The 19,496-nt window shown below is 35.1% G+C and overlaps 1 protein-coding gene across 1 annotated transcript; it reads right to left on the bottom strand.

The window, feature by feature from the left end:
* Positions 1 to 1,998: 1,998 nt before the first annotated feature.
* LOC121368352 (transmembrane protein 248-like) lies at positions 1,999 to 17,261 on the bottom strand. Its single transcript, XM_041493045.1, has 8 exons — positions 17,127 to 17,261; positions 16,272 to 16,438; positions 12,710 to 12,867; positions 9,401 to 9,516; positions 7,801 to 7,951; positions 5,513 to 5,669; positions 4,432 to 4,572; positions 1,999 to 4,115 (listed from the first exon to the last, which is right to left on the bottom strand). The coding sequence occupies exons 2-8, from the start codon at positions 16,425 to 16,427 to the stop codon at positions 4,098 to 4,100; spliced, it is 897 nt and encodes a 298-aa protein (XP_041348979.1). The 5' UTR covers positions 16,428 to 16,438; positions 17,127 to 17,261; the 3' UTR covers positions 1,999 to 4,097.
* Positions 17,262 to 19,496: the final 2,235 nt, after the last annotated feature.

Genomic DNA, 19,496 nt, shown 5'->3' with positions numbered 1-19,496 from the left:
TGATGCTGGTTTCTAAGCAGATTTCTATTTGATGATTTCAAATATAATCACCTTGAGCTACACCATGGTAACCTCTACAATGAACCATCGATCATGTCAGAAACTATGTCATACATAAAATTCAGTTCATAACCTATTTTGACAGAAGATTAAAACCACAATGTAAAGTTCAGTAGACCTCTCAAACCATATTAAATTATGAATTAAGTGAGAAATCAGGCCTTGAAGTAAACATTCACAAGCATAATCTGTGTTTAAAAAAGAATTATGCACATCTGCTAAATTCCTAGTCATTCTTTTTTATGAACTGAAAGAGGACCTAATATGATGTTTCCATTCTCAAAACAATGACCAAAAAAAACTTGCATGTACACACATTTTGACACTTTAAACTGTTATCAATACATGTATGTCTTAAATCAAACCTTAATATCCACTCCAACCTAGAGGTCTCAAAATATCTACTATGAGACACCACCATTTCGTGTCTATAGTCCGTCCCATCCTACAAACATATTTTTTGTCAATATTTTCAGTTTGGTTTGACATAAAACAAAAAGTAAGTGTTTCTGAAATAACAAAAAATACTAATTTTGGGTGCAATTTAGAAAACAATTGACTCCGAAACAAATAACATGTAGTAAATTTCATAGTATGAAAAAAGGCGTTCCCTGTGGGAAGGATTATAGTTGATATTATACAGCACATTACTGTCAAATTTATTCCTAAATGTTTTAAATGGTCGAGTGACAGGCCACCTCCATGACAGAATGACTTGTAAGATTACACACTCCGATTCACCACAAATGATGAAACTTGCACAACTAAATTTTTTAATGTTTAATTTTACCAAAGAAAATACAAAATCATAAAAACTAAAAGATTACTAATTGTTAAAGGGACACACCCTAGTTACGTTTATTTGTTAACCATTACGGCGTTGTTTTTCGCTATTAAACCCCATTTTTCACAAATACAATTGCACTTTACTTACATTTTATTATTTAGAATACACATTTCCATTCACCTGAAGTGCTTTTTGGTAATCCTGATGTTTGTAAAACCACGAAATGCATTTTTTCACAAAACGTGTTGTCGAGAAAAACCGTTGAGCAAGCGAGGTCCAATCTATTTTTAATGTCACAGACGTTGGTATATCACGTGACCGTTATCATTTTGGTTCGGTTTGTTTTCTCGTGCACGGTTCGCGCAATCAATATCATATTTGTTGTTGTTCATTTGTGAGATTTTTCTTCACAGTTCGTGAACATTTTCAGTAACAATAAAGTTCAGACAAGTAAGTGTCTCAATACAAAACGTTACAAAGCCTTAAAACCAATAATTTTGCTAAGTCTTACGATATCTGGAGAGGGGATACAACCAGGACAGAACAGTTGGAACATGTCCAGGAGAGGTGAAACGAACGCACCCAAAGTCTGTGAAATTTGTAGTGACGTAGGCATTGTTGTGCTTCTACCGGTGACATCAGAATACTAACTTTCAAAATTATTTCAAGCAATTGGGACATGGGGATTCCCATGGTATTTATTGATATAAAACCTGCTTTTTCACTCCATTTGATAAAAGCGTGATCTAAGTGTGTTACAGGTTTGTAGATTAACCAAATTATAATTTATTTTCGCTGGATGGAACTAGGGTGTGCGGCTTTAAAACACTAGAATGATTCCCAGTTGTATAAATTAATTATGTCGATTATTTGAAATAAATGAATTAAAAAAATATATACAATGAGACGTACATACTCTGGGACTACAGTTGTCCAGAAATCTCTGTAAATGTGTTAGATAATCCAGATATTCAACTTCTGGAACCAGATAGTCATTATCCAAAACAAAGAGTAAAAAAATAAAGACAGTTTCCTTCATTTGACTGGATGTAATTTCTTATAACAGATAAGTTAATTTGAAACATGAATATAAATTGCTCCGAGTTCATTCAACCATGAATAATCAACATCTGAAGGCAACTAACATATGCTAAAATGTCAGAGAACAGTTTATTGGTATATTTTACAGTTTTCTTTCATCATCGGAGTGACTAGGTTCACAGATCTATATAGGTGACATTTTGTTAACATTTTCATTGTCTTCATAATGTAATTAACAAAATTAAGTGGAACAACCACTCGTAAAACGTAACTTGGGTTTTTTAAACCCACGAGATTGAAAATATAAAACTACAGCCTTTAAAATGCAGGGCAAATGTCTACAAATAAATTACAAATTCAAATGACTTGGGAAAGCTGAGCTGATTATGAAATAGTAAATTAATGACTGCCAACATGTTGAAAAAGGTTTTCCTAAGATGTACATGGCAGCATTATTTTTCATCAATACAAATATATTTTGTCATTTTTTATAAATTTGCATTTTTCTTCTTTTTTTTAAAATTGGTTTGCCATTCAAGGGAAAAAACTCCTCAGGTATAATTTGGTACCACATAAATTTGTTAACCCGGACATCTTTATCGAAAACCATACTTTCAGAGTTTACAGGATTCCATCACATTAACCCATTCAAAAAGACAAAGTTCATACCCATATTAATTACTTTGAACATGAACATGTATGTATGTATATATATATATATATATATATATATATATATATATATATATATATATATATATCTGTACATGTATACACCAATAACATATTTACATTGGAACATTTCGTCTAATAATGACATAAATAAATGAGGCAGTACATTTAATGATTGATAAATCATCGAGCCAGTACATATGATAAAATATTGAATATATAATATGATAGATTTAGAGGATAACTAATGAGCTATGAGGAATTATGGATTATCTATCCAGAGTGAGTGTGGTAAACCTGAGCCTTTGATAATGCTTTTACAATATCCAATCACAAAGGACAGATAACACATAACTCGTCATTGTGAGTGGGTTATTCTCTTTAACATCCATTGTGACTTTTAACTGTTTTCCAATTTAAAAATCAGTCTACTATCTAAAGCAATTCCAAAAGCCATCATAACTGTATGCAATACATGACAAAATAGGATGTCAAGGCATGACTGTTCTTTTCACAGCAAAATGTTTACAACAGAACATAATACGACTGATTGCATTAGAAAATAATTATTGTGCTCTGTTATTAAAGCCGTTAAACTTTTCCTGTAAATCTCTGTAGATGGTAAAACGTGTCATATCTGATTCATGATTGGAAGCAATGTGCAATTATCAAAACGAATTTAACCCTGGGTATTTTAGCCAACGTGTGTAATAATTAAAAATCTCAACCAGTAGCACCATCGTGAAATGTAATGGAATTACATGCACAAGTTTAGATAAACTTCACTACGGAACTAGTGAGATCAGTGTTTAGATATCCAACCAATAATGCTTTGACAAAACAGTAAATGGCATATGGATAGTGAGGGTCTTATGTTGTCAGTTAACTAATTATTAATAAGTACAATGACAGACCAAGCAGAATAGGGAATTTTACATACTTTGCTACCAGCAAACTACCATTTTTATTTTATATGGTTTAAACCTGTTACTTGGCATGTTTAATAGCACAATTTCATTTCCATCAACCACTGCAGCAGCTGCTTATAAGAATACTGGCAGCATTTTCATCACAGCATTACTGAAAACTCCAAATAAAATATATATCACTGGGGGAAAACAAGCCTCCTTCAGATTGTCCCATATCTTAATGAGGAAAAACCAGTATGCACTTATTTCATTTTGTATGAACACCTGAATGAAATTCATAAAAAATTTCCCATCTGCGCAATATGACCTGAAATAATGTTTACAAATACATAGATGGAATATTTGATTTTATAAATAAGTGGGAGTATTTTCACCTCAATTATTTACATATGACACACTGCTCAACAAAGGTGCATCCCAAAACTTAAAACATCAAACCAATGAAATTGTTCTAAATGTGTTTCTAGAATAGCTAAAGTCATTTTACTGTCTCACAGAACCAAAGCACTACATTATTTTCTCCAACATGTTTGCCTTTCAAGATGTAGTAGTGCACCATGATCCAGTACTGAAGTAAGTCCACAGTTTGAATCTTATTCATGTAGACTTCACGCAGTCATTTGAACCTGTTAAAAGGAAATAAATATTTAATGACCACATAATCTATACAATATAAAACTTTGTGCATCAACTATTTTTCATTAAAAAAATATATATTAATAAACAAATATTGCACACCTACACCTGTGAAATTTAATAATTTACACCATTTATGTAGTTTTGTTTTGAAAACCATATTAGTGTACTGGGATACCTTTGCCTTGCACTTCTTAGATTGAAATCTGAAGGGGCTTAAGCTTAATGGTTCCAACTATTTCTATCAGTCTATCAAAAGTATATATAAACAATATCTCATTTTTACTCTTCGAAATGTAAACTCACCTTCTCTGCTGGAATGTACTGAGTAAGTTTTGATTTGGTCGGCCTGCCCTTGACGATGGCGTAACAGAACAGTGTGATGACCATCATGAAGAGGAAGTAACTGGTATGGAGCAGATGCAGATTAATCACAGACTTGTCATGCTGCAAAACAAACAGGCCATCAACATTAAACTTACTGTAAATCATATTAGCGATCTTCCAATTTAGAGAAATACAAACAAAGAGACCTATACACCTGAAAATGAATTAAGCACTGCCTGAATTGAATATGCAGCCAAAACGATGCCTACAAGTAATTTTCGATGCTGATGTTATTTAAACGAGATACTGAGAATTTTTATATTTTATGTGTCTACTAGGTATTTACCGAGATTACATGAATACATCACTTACTGAAAGCACATCAGTGTGATTTCAGATCCATAATTAATTGCCATATATTTTCATGGATATTTAGGGTTTCTTTTCTTTTTTCCCTATAATTAATTATTGATGTAACGACAGTGCTACTTGCTGTAAATTGTTTTCAATATCCTCTGTATACACAGAACATTAATGTCAGTGTTTTATATCCATTATATGGCTATCATTACTTGCGGTCTTCGAGTCTAAACTAGGTGGTGCTTAATTAACATTAATACATTAGCGACACAAAACTTCAGTGAGGTCGTCATGTCAGACACTAAAAAATATTAAGCTTAAGTTGTAAGTTGTAGGATCAGCTGAAATAATACTTTTGATGTTATGTAGCCTACAGTCAACTTAAATTTAACACAAAATTGCAGTTTATGTGCAAGTGAACTAGCTATTGTTGTTTACTATTGTTGTTTACTATCATTTTGGTTTAATCAATAGCATGTAATCATTGTTGTCTGTTCAAGTTATCACTGGCAAAACAGTCATACAACTTATTGCTTAAATTATAAAATTTCACAAATCCAAACTATTTCTGGTTAGTTCCAAATGCATTATATGCAAAACAAAAGAGGTACACATTTCAGAAACTAGAGCCATATGCAATTAAAATATAATTCATCAGAACTGTAAATACTGCTGAATTCTGAAATATTCAAGTCCTCACCATTGACAACATGACTGCCAGATCAGGATCCTTATAGTGTTCTACATGAAAAACAGGCTTGTCATGACACCACATAAAACCCGGTTCTGTGTTTCCAACAACCTTCAAATGATACTCTGATCCTGAATCATTTACTGCCTGGCACGTGGTTGGCATCCTAAGATGAAGAAGAAAAAAAAATCATGTATATAGGCTGTGAATTAAAGCCGCACACCCTAGTTCCATCCAGCGAAAATAAATTATAATTTGGTTAATCTACAAACCTGTAACACACTTAGATCACGTTTTTATCAAATGGAGTGAAAAAGCAGGTTTTTTATCGATAAATACCATGGGAATCCCCATGTCCCAATTGCTTGAAATAATTTTGAAAGTTAGTATTCTGATGTCACCGGTAGATGTCGCTCGAAGCACAACAATGCCTACGTCACGACAAATTTCACAGACTTGGGGTGCGTTCGTTTCACCTCTCCTGGACATGTTCCAACTGTTCTGTCCTGGTTGTACCCCCTCTCCAGATATCGTAAGGTTAGCAAAATTATTGGTTTTAAGGGTTTGTAACGTTTTGTATTGAGATACTTACTTGTCTGAACTTTATTGTTACTGAAAATGTTCACGAACTGTGAAGAAAAATCTCACAAATGAACAACAACAAATCGGATGTTGATTGCGCGAACCGTGCACGAGAAAACAAACCGAACCAAAATGATAACGGTCACGTGATATACCAACGTCTGTGACATTGAAATGGAAATATCCCCTCTAAAAATAGATTGGACCTCGCTTGCTTAACGTTTTTTTCTCGACAACACGTCTTGTGAAAAAATGCATAAAATGCATTTCGTTGTTTTACAAACATCAGGATTACCAAAAAGCACTTCAGGTGAATGGAAATGTGTATTCTAAATAATAAAATGTAAGTAAAGTGCAATTTTATTTGTGAAAAATGGGGTTTAATAGCGAAAAACAACGCCGTAATGGTTAACAAATAAATGTAACTAGGGTGTGTCCCTTTAAACAGAATTCCAGTCTTCGCCATAATCAGGATCAAGGCGAGCTGAAGATCACTCTCCTGAAATGATGCCAGGCAAATAAATCACATGAAATTTCAAATAAAATGCTTCCATAATATCCGATTTTGGTTTGAAAGTGCAAGATTATGAGATGGAATCCCAAAATATCTGTATTACATCAATTTACAATTTCGACAGAATCCTAAAAATAAATCCCCAAGTACAAATGCCTAAATGTATATAGTCATCATTATTATATATGTGACCTACATATAATAAAATAAGAAGTATATACAGAGTGAAACCATTATTATTACAACTTTTAGATGGTTTTAACATTCTGATTCCAGAGATAATTCATAGAAGGTTGTGGTGTTGTTTTTTTGGTCTTTTTTTTTTTTCACTTGATATAAATAACGTCAATTTCCTAATTATATCCTGGGTCACTCAGGAACAAATTTTGGTTTCGAATTCCGTCCCTGTCATCGTGATCCCAGGAATAATGGGAAATTACATTCGTCCACTCATTAACCGAATTGGCTCCACTTAAATTTAGATTGTTCAGCTCACTGAAAGCTCTCGCAAGAAGAGCGTCATTTTTACTCACTTTAAAATTATCAAAAAGTAAAATAACTGATTGGAATGTTACATAAATTCACACTTCCAATCAAAGGCTGTATATCAATCACTTAAGATGTCTGCCTAGTAACAAACTGGTTTGTGCATGGTCAATTTTAATTCCTATTGGCTTACAGCTAAGTCATACCAATACGTCACTGAAAGGATGGTGTAGAGGAATTATTTTGGTGCTGTTTGATACCAAAGATGAAGCTTTCACCAAACGGCTACCGCGATTCAAAGTGGTGAAAATGAACAAAGAACAGCCTAATTTGGACTATTGTTTTGACTCTCTGAATAAAATTGTAATAAAAAGTATTTACATGTTATTAAATTAACAAGGGTAGTTTGAAATGATAACTTAAACATGTAGGTACTGTTTTCTGTCAAAATCGCAATTTTCACCAGGTAGTGTATTTTTTTCGGCAACTGCGACATGTGAATGATTTCGCCAGAGTGGGTCACATATTTTACAGCTAGTAGGTTTACTTGTGTTTTATCACACTGAAGAAAACTTGGATCAGTTTCTCTTTTTATGGATGCTTAACCTGACCTATGACCTATGGCACTTTGCCCGAACATTCCAAGCAAATAGCAGTACAAAAATCAACGGGTGACAAAAAAGCCCACAACATCTAATGGAGAATATGGTTGTACCTGGTGCGTGGAAACACTGATAAGGGTGCCTGGAAACTAATACAAGTTGTTATTTTCAATGGCTTGCACCACCCTTTCAAGTCGCAATGAGATGTGTTCCAGTGGTTAGATAGCATGAAGGTCATATTGAGGTCAAGTTCAGCTGCAGCACCTGTAAACAAAACAAAAATCAGTATATATTAATGGTTTTGGGACAAATAGGTTTTAGTACTGACTACAGGGTTCGTACACTTAAAAACATTTTCATTTTCCAGGACTTTTAAGCACCATTTTACATTTTTCCAGGAGTCTGATAATATTATCTGGAAAATATTTTTTTAACGGCACCCCAGTAAACTGTTTATTCAGTGGTTGTTATGTCTCAATCATAAGCTACACCTAATCTAGATATATCACATGGATGCTAAAGATGTAAAAATACATAAATAAAAAAATGTTGTAGTGTGCAGATTTTTTTTGACTGTGGGTATGCGGGTGTGCATGCATCTGTGTCTCAATGCTGGATCTTACAGCAAAACACTCCATAACCATAATACATATCTAACCACATTGTGGAAATGTTTTTGAGGGTTTCAATTATTTTTGGTCAAGATTAATTTATTTTTGGTCATGATTCAGAATTATATAACTTTATATAGATGAGACTTTTTGATTGCACCAAAGTCAAGGCGAAAGGCCTAAAATTGTGCTCAAAATATATATGCCCAAAACAAGCAGGCCTAAACTGAGTATAGACAATGTTATATGCTAACCTCAAATATATTTTTACCTCAATACTATTAAAATATTAAGCTTAATTTGACCGATATAAATTGAAATGGATTTCAGCAACATCTTTACCAGCTGTTATCATTAATATACTAACAAGATCTAAGACATAAGCCTTAGGAGTATTTGTTTTGTTGGAAGGCACTGGTTACTGCTATCTACTAAATTATTTATCTTTGACAGTAGTTTCAAACTCACAAACATCAGAAACAAGACTGCTTACAGTTACATAATTGATTCAACCAATCACAAGTTGCATGTGTTCATTTATGTCCACGCCTTCTTACTGTGTATACATTTTAACAGTTGACCAATGGCAGTCGACCTCTTATAATTACTGTTGCATGAAGGATATAGTTTGGAACCAGACGTCAAACGCGATCATTTATAAATATATTTTCCAAATAATTATTATTAAATGAAAAAAATATATATAAAAAATAGTAAAATTCCAGGACTTTCCAGGGGGTTTTAAGCACTTTCCAGGATGAAAATAGAATTTAAGCACTTTCCAGGGTTTTCCAGGATGCGTGCGAACCCTGTGACAAACAATCTTTATTATAAATAGGTATCCAACTCATCTGAATCCACATGGGATTGACAAATAACCTTGATTACTAATTGATTTGGATTAGTCTGGTTTTTCCTACCAAATTTATATGTACTGAAATAATGTTTTGGGTTTTTTAAAACCATACAATTTTCTTAATTGAAAAAATAAAGTTGTGATTAAAAAATACCCCTGGAAACTGATTGAAATGGAATGAAATTGTATTAGTCATGGAAGAAATAACATTGTCACTATATCCCATTCGATTTCAATCATACTAACCTTCCAGGCCTAACTGCTCTCCTGTCAAGGTGGTGGAAATGTGTGTGATGTTACGAGGAATATTGAGAAATTCAGCTGTAGGAGTCAGGACAACTATCATTGCCACAGACACATTGCTGCAAAAAAATAAAAAAGATTAACCTTAAAATCAAGATGAACAAAAATCATAAAATTTCCTAATATTAGACTCACCAGGGTTTCTGACAGCAAAAAAGGGTATATCGCCATACTGAAATATTTTTGCAGATTAAAAACATTTTAAGTTAAATTAATGACTCTTTATCATTATTGTATGGTTTTCTTAACCCTAACCCATTTTCATTCTGGGGGAGGCCCACCATACCACTTGTTGACTGTGGTTGCATTCAATTCCATAGTGTCATACCCAAACATTTCTTTCTGACAGAAACACTGCCCACATGTAGGATATTTGTACCCTTGAAAATGACAAAGAGGGGAAAACTGCACTCCCAATTTTTTTTTTAATAATATTGATTTATAGCCTATAGATGTAATTTTTTTATTATTTAAGATTTAATGTCAAATGTTTTCAAAACATCACAGTATACAAATAAATAGTTTTTCTTGCAACTGAAAGATTGGGACTCAAAGGAGAAGCACAATGGTAAAAGTAAAATATTACAAAGCAGATTCATTTTGAGCAGTCAAAAGATTGGCACTTCCACATGAACATTACAAACTAATTATCTGGACTAGTGATAATATTGGCTGTCAAGGAGATTTCTAGATACATTGTCTCATGGGCTGGTGAAAGAATTCAGCTTATTTCTATTGTTGAAATTCACACTAGAGCCTCTCAAAAAATTAAAGAGTACAGATGTCACCATTTAAGGGGAGCTATCACTCTCTCCCCCCGTACAGGGGTGCACAAATTGGTTGTCCACGCGCCCGGGACAACCAAAATATGTTGCGGGCAACCATTCTTTGTCAAACAGTTGCCCCGACGGGCAACTAAGAAACTCATAAAACAAGTAAAATGAAAAACAAAACTTCCTGACACTCAGACAGTCACGGGCAATTCAAAAGTATCGAAACTGATAACTTGACTGACAGGCAATATAAATATCCACCCTAACGCTGCCATCCACTCAGCGTCCACCGTGCATGATTTTGACGAGTTCAATGCAGACAGATACGTTTCAGAATGGTGGCTATTAGCAAAGGGCACAAGACATGTGAAAGGCCACAAACTACACCAACAAGCATCCAGTTCTGAGCTAAAAATTTGGCTAAGCCATTTTCTATCTTCCGATGTGAACAATCGGTTACATAATCTATCCGACACCTAACATATAATAATAATACCAAATATTAACAGGGATCTCGCGACTGGTAACGAGAAGCGGTGTCATCAAGAATTCAGCATAACAATGTTTGCTTATTTTAATAATCACAGTTATTAATTTTAACGGCAACATGTATGAAAGAAAAGTCTGAAAAATCTGTAGCGTGTTATTTTAACTCTGTAAGTCTTTGAGCCAAAGTAATAAAAACGGACCGAAATTGCGTGTCAGTTTCAATACACATGCTAGTTCAGGGCCAAAGACAAGTAGACGAGGGCCGAGTTCAGGTAGACCAAGCAAAACAAAAACGTCCGCTAAACTGGTTTATGCACTTCACGTTAAACCCAATTTCCACGTTGGGAACCAATCTCATAGTTCGCGAACGTTTGGAAAACATTTATTGGCTATTCTCAGTGTGCATATAGGTCACGCTTGACAGTCAGCCGAGACTTGCACGTGTCAAAAGACATTGTTGCAGACATTAAACAATACAATTACACGCAAATAAATCTTGATGTAAATTTGTGAGAAAAAACCCCACCACCAAATAGTTGTTCGCATTAATGAATACTTAACTGCTGTTTCGTTTGTTTATTTCCGTTGTCTTTGTTAATTTCGCACTCATGTATTTCGCGAGCGCGGGAAAGGAACATGCAGTATTTATACAAATTGCAGTTAAACGTACACTGAATACAATTAGTTTAAAATAATCATGATATTTGTTAGATAAAATATTATATAAATTTGATGACTGTGAGGTGACATCTCAAAAGTTATCTACATTTTAAAAAGACCGTAATTTTTTTTTAATCAAAACCTTTTGACGTAAATGGATAGTTGTCATAACATGAAGTCAGCATTCTTAGGCTACGTATTTTACAAGCTGAACAACCGGACAAAGGCTGTGGTATGTGCCTTCCTGTCTGTGGGAAAGTGCATATAAAAGATCCCTTGCTACATTAGGAAAAATGTAGCGGGTTTCCTCTGATGACTACGAGTCAGAGTTACTAAATGTTTGACATCCAGTTGCCGATGATTAATTAATCAGCGTGCTCCAGTGGTGTCGTTAAACAAAACAAAAGCGAAGATGAGCTGTAGATAAATAATATTAAAAAAGAAATAAAACTAAACTGATAAGTAATGATAATAATAAAAACATTTTAAATTTCAGTTTCATGAAATATGTGGGCAACCAAGAGATGATGTTGGGCAACCAAACTTCAGGTACTGGTTGCCCACCGGGCAACTATCACAATTTCACATTTGTGCACCCCTGCCGTAACTCCTGAGATTAGTTCAAAGGGAATAATTTTTAGCTCCTCAGCATGTGAAGTTATAAGGTATTAATATGGTATTATCTAAAATGGCTCCCCATAATCTGAGTTCGGGGAACAATTAATCAGCCCTCAATTGTTTTTACGTCGAGGTCGGCACAGTGTAATATATTTTAAATATTTAAAACCATATATGTACATGGCAATATTTTAATATAGCAATCTATATGTATACATGTATGTCCCCCGACTGCTACCGATCCCGGTCGGACTGCTGGTGCTCCCTTGCACCCCCCCCCCCCCCCCCCCACTTTCTGTCTTGGACGAAAGAGCTTGCTCCGCAAGCACTTGCGCCCACGACAGGCGTGCGCTACAACAGCTTGCTCTGAATGTGCATGTTAAACCCTATGACATGACATGACACAAATGTATGTATTCAATAATGAGAAAGAACATCTCTTAGTCTTTATGGCACTAATTACTTGTGCACAAAATATTCAGGTTTCTGAAAATTGCTCCGTTCTTGCAAATCTAATTTTGCCAACCTATTTTTCATTCGTCCTTTAAATTTAGGACATCATTTCTATGGACGTAATGGGTTACGCACAAAGGAAATGGGTTACCTGAATTGATTTTAGCATAACCCATAAATGGGTTGGGCAAAATTTCAATTTTCAGAGGCCTGTTGTTCATGGTTAAAAACAGTATTTTAAAAATATTCATACACGTACACTAGTGGATCAGGCTGCAGGGTGGATGTTGTCACAGTCTGTGACAATGCTTCCTTCACTAATCTCTGAGTTGTGGGAGACTCAATCGCATAGTCACTCAAGTTGCTCTTAACACAGAAGTCAATTTTGGAAAAACTATCTAGGAAAGTATTCCAATTCTGTAAACAAGAGAGAAAACGTTTTTAACAAATTGCAAAGAGGATGTATATTATTTCCAATACTGAGTGTGCATGAAAAGAACCATGTACACTTGTTGATGCAGGTCAAATGCAGTAGCAAACAAATGTAGTGTGTGTGTGTGTGTGGGGGGGGGGGGGGGGGGGGGGGGGTCATTAACAATTACTAATATTTTAACAAGCATAAAAACATATATACTAAGGGGAGGCTGTTAATGTTAGTATATTCTTTTAAACAAAAACAAATTAGAGCTGGGCGGTATTGAAATTTCAATTTCGGTATCGGTATTTTGGTGGTGATTTACATTGGTATCAGTACGATATTCGGTATTGATACAATACCATTACCAAGCTGTATTTTTGGTATACTCGGCTTTAAATGCATGCCAGAGCTAAGTCTCACCTGCTAATTCAGGGGTGCAAAAAGTACTTGCACGCTCGCCAAATGCAGTGTATAGTTTAAGTGAGTGGAATGTATCGAAAAAAGTACTCATTGCACTGTTTAAAAATGTTTTTGTTAGATATATTGTCAATACCGAAATTTCAGTATACTGTATTTTGAGATTTGCTCGGTACGGTAAATCGGTATTAACATGACACCGATACCAAATGGTATATATGGTATACCGCCACGCTCTAAAACAAATTTGAAAAAATATCCCTTGCAAAATTATAATTTGCAATGTATATTTTAGGTGAGTGAACAGTGTCAAAAAAAGTATTCATTGCAGAGTTTAAAAATGTTGATAATTGTGAATGGCTCCCAAAATAAAAAAATGCTACAACTATTTTCTAACAGTGTGTGTTGTAATTTATATCATTAATCATACAAACATTATTTCTTGTGGGCATAAATAACTACTCGTATAGTGTTCTGATAAAAATGTACCATCATTATACACGAACATATGTCACATTTTTGTTTCATATAGGAGTGGGACTAGCCCCGTGGCAAAGCGCTCACTTGATGCATGGTTTGTCTGGGTGGGCCCATTGGGCTAGTTCCCATTCCAGCCAGTGCTCCACAACTGGTATATCAAAGGCAGTGGTATGTGTTATCCTGACTATATTTCAAAATTAACAATGTGCTTTAAACTAGAACTAGGCAGCGGTATACCATTTATACTGTTCAGTATCGGTAACATATCAATACCGATTTACTGTACTGAGCAAATTTCTAAATACTGAAATTTTGGTATTGAAAACTGTTTCCTGCCATTAGTAAAGCAATAACAATATATCTGACGAACGCAAATTGAGTTGGGTATAAATCACAGGGTTTCCGCCAGAAAAAAAATGATGGGGGACCTGACTGTGTGGCTTAGGCGCGTTGCAAGCGGTGGGTCTGGCCCTCCCCCAGAAAATTTTTGATTTTAGATGCCCAGAGATGCGATTTCCTGGCATATCGGAACACAATCAGGCAGCCAAAACAGTCGGCATAACTGATCTATTCTAATGCACTAACCGTGAAAATCGTCAAAAATGTGGACAAAATAAATGATGTATTCCATCTTATAACTTTTATTCTGATAATTTATACATTAAAAAATGTCTTCTCATCGGCATTGTTTATCATTTGACTGCGCATGCACCAGCAGCCATAATATATAGCCAATGATTTCAGGTAGCAGAGAAGTAAATAATAATACACTGTCGACTATATTAACATAAAAGCAAAAAGTTGTTGTCAACATATGCAGGTGTAATTATTGTCAAAAATCAAATTTCTTACTCAATTGCAAACCACATTGGGTTTGGTTTTTTTCAAAATGAGCTGAATTAACAGCGTCCTACATTCGTTTACAACCTAATGCTCATTGGTTGATTTACTTCTCTGCCTCCTTCAGTTTCTCCACGTACAATCACAAATTATCGTTACTGTTCATTATCTTGTGAAATAAAATCAGCTGTATACAATTATCATGTTTTTGTTTCCTTTTTATCTCATAAATATTTAGTACACAAATATAAAGCCGCACACCCTAGTTCCATCCAGCGAAAATAAATTATAATTTGGTCAATCTACAAACCTGTAACACACGTTTTTATCAAATGGAGTGAAAAAGCAGGTTTTATATCAATAAATACCATGGGAATCCCCATGTCCCAACTGCTTGAAATAATTTTGAAAGTTAGTATTCTGATGTCACCGGTAGATGTCGCTAAGCACAACAATGCCTACGTCACGACAAATTTCACAGAGTGCGCACAGACTTGGGGTGCGTTCTTTTCACCTCTCCTGGACATGTTCCAACTGTTCTGTCCTGGTTGTATCCCCTCTCCAGATATCGTAAGACTTAGCAAAATTATTGGTTTTAAGGCTTTGTAACGTTTTGTATTGAGACACTTACTTGTCTGAACTTTATTGTTACTGAAAATGTTCACGAACTGTGAAGAAAAATCTCACAAATGAACAACAACAAATCGGATGTTGATTTCGAGAACCGTGCACGAGAAAACAAACCGAACCAAAATGATAATGGTCATGTGGTATACCAACGTCTGTGACATTGAAATGGAAATATCCCCTCTAAAAATAGATTAGACCTTGTCTGCTCAACGTTTTTTTCTCAAACGTGTGTCAGTTTTTAAGAAATACGAAAAATGCATTTTGTGGTATTACAAAAACCAGGATTACCAAAAAACACCTCAGGTGAATGGAAATGTATATTCTAAATAATAAACGGTAAGTAAAGTGCAATTTTATTTGTAAAAAAAGGGGTTTAATAGCGAAAAACAACGCCGTAATGGTTAACAACTAGCCGTAACTAGGGTGTGTCCCTTTAACCTTCTATACAAATACTTCTATATGAATCTGCGGCGCATTCTGGCAGAAAATGACCTTTAAAAAACTTTCATCCGCCTATTGGCTGCTGTTCCCAAGCCAAAAACATGCAAAACAGCTAGATAATTAACATTTGCTAATTAACATATTCTCTCTACCTAGCATTTTTTTTATGCTAAGAGCTAAAAATGACCTTAAAACCCCCCCACTGCTCTGCAGATTGATGGGTGGATATCCCCCCATGTCAAAATCATGGGGGGGGGGGATAAATCCCCCAGTCCCCCCTCTGTATGAAACCCTGAATCAGATTAGAGCCTTGTGTATGGAATTTAATTTTATTTAGATGAAATTAACGGGTGAGCCTCAACTCAGGTATACATCTAAAGCCGAATATACTGAAAATACCATTCGGTATTTTCAGAACCACTTGATATCGGTAAATCACCTAAAAAATACCAAAATCGGTACCGAACCTCAAATTTCAATATCGCCCAGCTCTACTTTTAAACTTCATCAAATATATCAATCTTTTTTAAAATAATTTTTTTTTTAATAAATGATAAAATGCACAATTTAACAATAACAGTTTAAAGTAACATACCTCAGATATGTCATTTTTTGGTATGTCATTTACTTGGACTATGTAGGCAAACATTACAAGGACAACAGCAAATGATGCCAGACATATCATAAAAATAATGAGAGGCGGACGGCTTGTCACAAATCCCTTGAGGTTATCCAGTATTGTAAAGGCCATGATTTTCAAATCTGAAAACAAATATAAAAACATCATATGAAGATCCAGAATATTATGAACAGTAGGTTTGAGATAAGTTTCATATTGGCACTTAGATTACAGTCATTACCATCTTACTGATGAAAGGAAAGAATATTTTAAGCTATGTAATTTCATCACAAATATCAGTATTTATTGTAATACATATCAATAGTTGTCTAATACATTTATAGGTAACTACATTCTTCATTACACTTATAACGAAAAGCTTAAGTTGTTATCCAATGCAAACATTTAATGTTTATTTTTAGGAAAACAAAACTGATTAAAAAAAGGGAAAGAGTTCCGTATTTTCCCCACTACTACAAACGACGTAGTGTTAGGCCTGGATTACGAAATATAAACATTATCATGATTATGTTGGTTTTATAGAACAAATTGTTTTAAAAGATATTTTATATAACTATCGCTAACCCTAACCCTAACCTTAAACTAATTCTAACAAATATTTCTTTAAAATCGTTATGGGGAAAATAAGGAACTCATGCCAACTCTTGTCCTGGTGCAACGGGCATAGAGGACACTCAGCCAACTTAACTAGAACCATTCTAACATGACAGGTGTCATTCGTTTTCAATGCACCAGTCCGCAGATGTTAAAAATGTATCACAAATTCGACTGTTTGGCGGCTAGTGTTCAAAATTAAAAAAAAAATTATACCTGTTTTTTTGTCTACCTTGGCTGTTCAATCACCTATTTACCATTATTATTTAGCAGATAAGGTAATGACAACAACCCAATCGCTAATCACCCATCACAAATTAACACGACACGACAGCAAATTGCAGACGCCATTACAAGATTTCTAATGTGCTATACGGTTGCAACTGGTTATGATTATAACAAGTAGAGCTCATTTGACAGACGATAAAATGCTATCAGTTGCGTGGAATGAAGAATCATGAAGGAAGGAAATATTTTATTTAACGACGCACACAACACATTGTATTTACGATTATATGGCGTCAGACATGGTTAAGGACCACAGAGATATAGACAGGAAACCCGCTGTCGCCACTTCATGGGATACTCTTTTCGATTAGCAGCAAGGGATAGTAGCCTACATACCACGTCCTTTGTTACACCAGTTGTGGAGCACTGACTGGAACGTGAAATAGCCCAATGGGCCCACTGACGGAACTTGATTCTAGATCGATCGCGCATCAGGTGAGCGCTGTACCACTGAGCTACATCCCGCCCCGAAGAAATTCAAGAATCATGAAGTATCATAGATTAAATAAATAACATAAACAATTAATATAGTAATATTAATCAAATAAAAAAACAACAACAGAGAGTAACTTAACATAGCCCAAAATAAATGGGGTGAGGTTGCAGTCACATACGCGCGCGCGCAGACACACACACACACACAAAGAAAGAAAGAAAGAAGTGTTTTATTTAACGACGCACTCAACACATTTTATTTACGGTTATATGGCGTCAGACATATGGTTAAGGACCACACAGATTTTTTTAGAGGAAACCCGCTGTCGCCACATAGGCTACTCCTTTTACGGCAGGCAGCAAGGGATTTTTTATTTGCGCTTCCCACAGGCAGGATAACACAAATCATGGCCTTTGTTGAACCAGTTATGGATCACTGGTCGGTGCAAGTGGTTTACACCTACCCCATTGAGCCTTGCGGAGCACTCACTCAGGGTTTGGAGTTGGTATCTGGATTAAAAATTCCATGCCTCGACTGGGATCCGAATCCAGTACCTACCAGCCTGTAGACCGATGGCCTGCCACGACGCCACCGAGGCCGGTACACACACACACACACACACACACACACACACACACAAATAAAATGAAAATAAATAAATAAATAAATGAAAATAATTTTAAAATAAAATAAGAAATAAAATAATAAACTAAAAAAGAAAGAAATTAAAACAAAGCATAAAATTTCGAAAATAAAATAAAATAATTTTTAAAAAACCCAGGCCCGTAGCCGTCGGGGGGGGGGGGGGGGGGGTCGGTCGAACTCCCCCTACCGGTGGCTTTTTTTTTTCAATATGCCCCCGGTCCCCCACCCTAAGCCTAAACGAACCCCCCCCCCCAAAAAAAAAAAAAAAAATCCTGGCTACGGGCCTGTAATAATTTAAAAAAAACAAAATACAACGTATAAGCTTAAAGGCATATTGTCACAGACCACTGACCTATTTAATTACCTGAACAAAAATAATTTGGTTTGTCCCTAAATGTACTTTATTCAACCATCTTCATAACCACCATACTCCATTTATTAATGATATTTTGTAAAAAATAATTGAATTATGGCAATGGTCTATAATTCAAAAACTAAAATTGCCGAGAGGGTTGACATTGATTTCACTCCATCATGGTTCAGTTACGGTAATGCAATAGCTACATTTGGTTTCCAACAATTAATGTAATTTTTAGTTAGTATCCATTTTTAGAGAAATAAGGTGACAGTATGACTTTAACTGATCGGTTTGTTTGTTTTATTTAACGACAGCACTAGAACACATTGATTTGTTAATCATCGGCTATTGGGTGTCAAACGTTTGGTAATTTTTACATATTGTCTTAGAGAAGAAACCCGCAACATTTTTACATTAGTAGCAGGGAAGCTTTTATATATGCACCACCCTACAGACAGGATAGCACATATCTGTCGTGGTGCACTGGTTGGAACGAGAAATAGCTCAATGGGCCCACCGACGGGGATCGATTCCAAACCGACCGCGCATCAAGCGCACCTAGGCTAACTGATCGGACGCGATCGTGATCGAGTACAGTAACAACATAACTATAAATTTCTGGTATGAGGGTGGTTGCGGGATGTAGCCCAGTCGAAAAGTGCTCGCCTGATGCGCTGTCATTCTAGGATCGATCCACGTCTGCGAGTAGCCCATTGAGTGTCAGCAACGGGTTTCCTTTCTAATTATATATGTGGTCATAACGCGTTAATCATAAATGTTCGATGTTAAGTGTCATAAAATAAAGCATTTCTTTCTTTCTTTCTTTTTCTACATTTCTGGGGGGTTTACATTATAACGG

The sequence above is a fragment of the Gigantopelta aegis genome, chromosome 3, assembly GCF_016097555.1.
Source record: "Gigantopelta aegis isolate Gae_Host chromosome 3, Gae_host_genome, whole genome shotgun sequence".
NCBI lineage: Eukaryota > Metazoa > Mollusca > Gastropoda > Neomphalida > Peltospiridae > Gigantopelta > Gigantopelta aegis.
This window is presented reverse-complemented; position numbering and strand designations above follow the sequence as displayed.